This window comes from Ranitomeya imitator, chromosome 8 (genome assembly GCF_032444005.1).
Source record: "Ranitomeya imitator isolate aRanImi1 chromosome 8, aRanImi1.pri, whole genome shotgun sequence".
NCBI classification, from domain to species: Eukaryota; Metazoa; Chordata; class Amphibia; order Anura; family Dendrobatidae; genus Ranitomeya; species Ranitomeya imitator.
This window is the reverse complement of record NC_091289.1, coordinates 44,172,071-44,178,070: the sequence shown is the minus strand read 5'-3', so window position 1 is coordinate 44,178,070 and position 6,000 is coordinate 44,172,071. Positions and strand designations below refer to the sequence as shown.

At 44.4% G+C, this 6,000-nt stretch overlaps 1 protein-coding gene across 2 annotated transcripts in view; it reads right to left on the bottom strand.

Moving 5' to 3' along the window:
* Positions 1 to 710: 710 nt before the first annotated feature.
* The window catches only part of LOC138647650 (histone deacetylase 11-like), a 73,318-nt gene continuing 68,028 nt past the window's right edge, over positions 711 to 6,000 (bottom strand). For both annotated transcript variants that reach the window (XM_069736815.1, XM_069736816.1), the window contains one exon: positions 711 to 975. In XM_069736815.1, coding sequence (XP_069592916.1) covers positions 796 to 975 — 180 coding nt within the window. In that variant the 3' untranslated portion in view covers positions 711 to 795. The remainder of the gene's footprint in view (positions 976 to 6,000) is intronic.

Genomic DNA, 6,000 nt, shown 5'->3' with positions numbered 1-6,000 from the left:
AATTCTACAGAAAGAATTGATGATACGCTGATAAGAATATTCGCACTGCATGTCAATTTACTTGCGAATGATAACCGCAGTGTAATCAGCATATTAAGTATCATCTACATTGCTGTTACTTTTTTAAACTGTGGATTAGCTGCTACAATGTCCACAAGTAATACGTTACTAGTAGTTCACCTCAAAAGGTAAGTGTCCTTGAAGAGGGATCACATTTATCAGGTATTGATGTCTTATCCTACAAGTGCCATAAATGCCTATAATGGGAAAACCATCTTAAGAATATTTACACACAAAGAAGAGAATACCATTGTATTGTAAGTGTTTACAGGAGTTTTTGGAGGAGAAACTGAGCAGAAATTCTCTAAATCCTCCTCCAAATCTCAAAGCTTAGCAAAACCTGTGAGTTTCCGCTATGGAAACTTAGCAAAAAGACTCCATGTGCACATGATCTACAAGGGAAAATTCCCATTAAAGCCCCTTCTGATAAGTCAGGGTGTGACATAGGAAACTATCACTGAAGGGGCAAGTTAAGGGACTGCAGTGCTTAGTGTCCTGCCCAAACCCCCTTCAGAGATAGTCAAACTGGAAATCTCAAATAGTTTATGCTTTTCAGGTGGAATCCCCCATTGACAACAGAAATTAAATGAATAAATTAAAGGGATCTTAGAATTTTCAATTTTTTTCCCCAGTGAAATAAATACACAGCATTTTAGATTCATATATTAAATTTTTTTTAAAACATAATGTGAATTATTGCCACACAGAATTAGTCACATTTTTCTGTAGCATTGCTCATATCCTGGGCTCACTTGGCTGAGAATTGGAAATAAGGCCGAGGTTGTGCAGATTGATTATGGAATCTGCAATTATCCGCGCTGTCCTCGGTTGGAATCCTCCGGAGGTGACCATCAGTATTGGGATAGAACGGCTCCTGGCAATGGTGAACACAATTTCATCTCTCTTTATAATTCCCTAATCATAAAAAAAAAATACAAAAATGATTTTTATATATATAAAATAACAAAGCTCAATTGTTTATGGGAATAAGAATTTTTATGTAGTATGAACTGTATAATTTGTAGGTATAAGGCGAAGTTCACATTTTGTTTTGCACATTCAGTCTGATGGTTCTGTTTTAAAGGAATAAACAAATAGAATTCATATGCAACACAGATCCAGAACTGATGGAAACGTAAACTGACAGATCCATTGATTATTATGGGTTCTGTATGGGGTCCATTAGGCCTCATTCAGACATCTGATTTTTTTGTCGTACAAGAAAATCAGATTGATTATTCTGATCAGACTCTGATTTTTTAGTATGTGGAGAAATTAAAAAAATTCTATATCTTCTCTATTCTGACAGTCCATGAAAATCTGACCGCACTCGGATGTCATCTGAGTGTGGCCCAAATTTTTCATGGACCCATTTGCTTGCATTGCTGATTTTGATCTGACCCACGGATTAAAATCAGATGTGTATGATATTTTTCGCAGACCACTTCGGAGGAAAAAATAGAATTATTCTTACCGGTAATTCGGTTTCTAGGAACCTTCCACGACAGCGGTACTGGAGGATGTCTCCCCACCCTAATGGGGGACAGGAAACACAAAGAAGTTAAATACCCTCCCCTTCCTGCCACCTCCACTGTTTTTTCTGGACACAGTAGTATGTATAGTTACCACTTAAGTGCAGGAATCATCCAATAAAATTATCAGACAGGGAGGGAAATTAGTGCTGTCGTGGAAGGTTCCTAGAAACCGAATTAACGGTAAGAATAATTCTATTTTCTCCAGTCACCTTCCACGACAGCGGTACTGGAGTAGTACCAACAAACAATTTCTAGGGGGGGACAACCGCCTGCAGAACTGTTCTGCCGAAAGTTAAATCCCGGTTGAAATCAAGCCTGTAGTGCCTGGTGAACGTATGCACTGATGACCAGGTGGCAGCTCTGCAAATCTGCTCCGTAGAAGCGTCACCTCTCTCTGCCCATGATGTTGACACCGACCGTGTAGAATGGGCCTTCAGTGATGGAGGAGGTGGTAGATTCTGGGATGAGTATGCCAGAGATATGGCTTGTTTAATCCAGTTGGCGATAGTATTTTTTGTCGCCTTTCTACCTTTGTTCTTTCCGGAGAGTTGAATAAAGAGATTTTGATCAATCCTCCAACTCTCTGTTTGTGAAAGATAATATAGAACCACTCTGCGGACATCCAGAGTGTGGAAGGACTCTTCTCTCACATTAGAAGGATCCGGGTAGAATGAGGGCAACACTATGTCCTGACCTCTATGAAAGTCTGATGTTACTTTAGGTAAGAAGGTAGGGTCTAGACGAAGGATTATACTATCAGATGTTACCCTCAAGTAAGGCTCTTGTATGGATAGGGCATGTAGTTCTCCTATCCGTCTGGCAGAGGTAATAGCCACTAAAAAGACCGTTTTTAGGGTAAGCACCTTTAATGAAGACTGAGATAAAGGTTCGAAAGGGTCCCGAGTTAGACTATTAAGGACCAAATTAAGGTCCCAAGGAGGAGTATTGTTGAGAACTCTGGGACGGATTCTACTTGCTGAAGTTATAAAACGCCTGATCCACCAATGTTTGGCTAGTTCCTGGTCAAAATAGGAGCTAAGTGCTGAAATTTGTACTTTCAAGGTATTGGGCCTAAGACCCAACTCTAGACCCCTTTGCAAGAAGTCCAGAATTTTGGCAATATTTGGATGAAATGGGTCTGGAATATCTGGAAGATACCATGATGAAAACTTCTTCCAGATTTTGGCATAAATGACATTTGTTACGGGTTTTCTACTGTTTTGGAGAGTATGAATTACTTCATCTGAGAGACCTCTTGCCTTTAGTATTTCGGCCTCAGAAGCCATGCTGAAAGATTTAACCTGTGAAGGTTTGGATGCAGCAACGGTCCCTGATGAAGAAGATTCTCCTTCTGAGGTAGACATACTGGACCTTCCTGAGCCATGTCTAACAGGGCGCTGTACCAACTCCTCCCCGGCCATGTTGGCGCGATTAGAATTGCCGTAACTCGCTCCGATCAGATCTTCTGTAGAGTTTTTGATAGCAATGGGATCGGAGGAAAGGCATAGACGAGGTTGAACCTCCACGGGTGAGAGAACGCATCCATGCCCAGTGCTCTGTCTGCCATATTTAGGGAGAAATAAGTTTGCAGCTTGGCATTCTGACTGTTGGCAAAAAGGTCCACTTCTGGGATCCCCCATCTGGAAATCAGGGAGAGGAAGACCTCCTGGTCCAGACACCATTCCCCTGGATGTACATCCCTTCTGCTCAGGAAATCTGCCTGGGTATTGGCTGACCCTTTCAGGTGAACTGCCGAAATAGAGAGGAGGTGCCTCTCTGCCCAGAAAAAAAATGTTTGAGGCTAAGGTTTTTAGTTTCTTGAATCTTGTGCCTCCCTGATGACAAAGGTATGCTACTGTGGTCATATTGTCGGAATATATTCTGACATGGTGTCCCTTAACAATAAAGGATGCAGCTTTTAACGCCTCTTCCACCGCCTTCAGTTCTCTGAAGTTTGAAGAGCTTGCTCTGATGTCTGGGGCCCAGGTGCCCTGGAAATGGGTTCCTTCGACTATAGCTCCCCATCCCCTTTGACTGGCATCCGATGTGAGTGTCTTTAGCGGGATCTGGTCCCAACTGACCCCCCGTTGGAGGTTTCGGAGCCGTAGCCACCATGTCAGGGATGCCCTGACATGATTGGGGAGGGAAATCCTCTTGGAAAGAGAACTCTGCTGTCCGTCCCAGGATGATAGGACATAGGTTTGGAGGACTCTCGTGTGGGCTTGGGCCCAAGATACCATCTGGATACAAGATGTTAGAGATCCCAGAATAGACATGGAATGTCATAGAGTAGGAGCCTTCAGGGTTCTGAATGCTGTTATCTTCTGTACCAGATCGAGTTGACGTTCTCTGGGCAGAAAGGAACTCCTCACCTCCGAGTCCAGAAGGACCCCTAGGAACTTCTTCCTCCTGGAGGGAAGTAGGTCCGATTTCTCTAGATTCGGGATCCAACCCAACGACTTTAGGATTTCTAGAGTTTTTGTTAAGTCCGCCCTGAGGCGAGAGACTCAAGGAGCGACAATGAGTAGATCGTCTAGATAGGGTACTATGCAGATCCCCTGAAGACGGATGAATATAATGGCTTCTGTCATGATCTTTGTAAAGACTCTGGGAGCTGAGGCGATTCCGAAGGGAAGGGAGTTGAACTGGTAGTGTACTATCTCCCGATCCTGAGATATTGCGAATCTTAGGTATTTCCGGAATTCTGGATGGATTGGGACGTGGTAATAAGCGTCCCTCAGATCCACCATAGCCATCGCCCAGTCCTGTCCTATCAGAGGGATCGCTGTTTTGACCGACTCCATCTTGAACCTCCTGTAGGTTATTACTCGATTCAGGGGTTTCAAGTTGATTATTATTCGGTGCATTACCGAAGGTGTCTTGATCAGAAACAGGTGGGAATAGTGTCCTCTGCCTATTTCTTGTTGAGGTACTGGGGAAATTACTCCTTCCTGGAGTAACTCTTGAAGTCCGGAAAGGAATGCGCCCTGAGGGCTGAGACTCTGCAATGAGGTTATCCTTATGTGATGAGGGGGAGGGCTCTCGAACTCTAATTTTAGTCCATTCTGAATAGTGTCGAGTACCCACTGGTTCGACGAAATGGAACTCCACTGGTTGATGAAGCTCGAGAGACGCCCCCCGACGCCCTGGGCGTAGTCACTGCTTGTCCGGGGTCTGCTGGACTGGGGAACCAGGATGGTCCTACCCTTCCCCCCTTTAGGATAGCTCCAGCGTCCTGATTTGCCTTTCCCTTTGAACTCTCGTTGGAAGGGTTGTTCTTTTGAGGGACGAAAAAAACGTTTTTTCGGATTCCTCTCTTCCGGAAGCGCTTTCTTCTTGTCCGTTGCTTTTTCCAGAATATCGTCGAGAGCCTGCCCGAATAGATAGCGGCCCTGAAAGGGAATGGCACAGAGCTTTGTTTTGGACGTTATGTCCCCACTCCAAGACTTCAGCTACAGAGCTCTTCTGGCTGAGTTAGAGAGAACTGCAGATTTGGCAGCCACTCTAACGGACTCTGCCGAAGCATCGGCGAGGAAGCCCGTAGCTTTCTGGAGAAGCGGGAGGGAATCTAAGATTACTTCCCTAGATGTTCCCTGGGTAAGGTGATCTTCAAGCGTGCGGAGCCAACGGAATAGGGATCTAGCCACGCAGGTGGACGCAATGTTTGTTTTAAGGAGATTGGTGGAAGTCTCCCAAGATCTTCTTAGTAAACTCTCCATCTTGCGGTCCATAGGGTCTCTGAGTTGGGAAGAATCCTCGAAAGGGAGGGTTGTCCTTTTTGATACTCTAGAGACCTGCACATCTACCTTAGGGGTATCCCACAGAGAGACATCTCCATCGAGAGAGAAACGATTTTTTAGCTCAGAGGGAACAGTAAGTCCCTTTTCGGGCGATTCCCATTCATGAAGAATGAGACTCTGTACATTCTCGTGTATAGGAAACCCCTTTAATTTTTTAGGCTTTAACCCACTGAACATCTCATCCTGCACTGATGGTTTCTCCTCCTCCTCCTCAACGCCCATTGTCCCCCTGACCATACTAATTAACTCATGTATGTCTTTTGAGGAAAAATAGTATTTTTTACTTTCCTCTTTGGGGGTGGAAGTGGAGCCCTCATTCTCCCACAAATCCTCCGAGCCGGAGGAATGAAGTTCACCAGAATCTGAATCAGAAGTAACCGTTGCCATCTTCCTTTTTTTAGGAGGAGGTGGCGGAGGTAACAGAGACTGGGAAAGGGCCGATATCGAGGACTGAACTTCCTGTTTAATGAGGGATTTAATGCTCTCGAACAAGGATGGCTGTTCTGAGCGTAATATTTCATCAGTGCAGGGCTGGCAAAGTTTCTTCTTGTATGAAGAAGGTAGCTTTGATGCACAAACACCACATTTTCGATCTTCCGATTTCT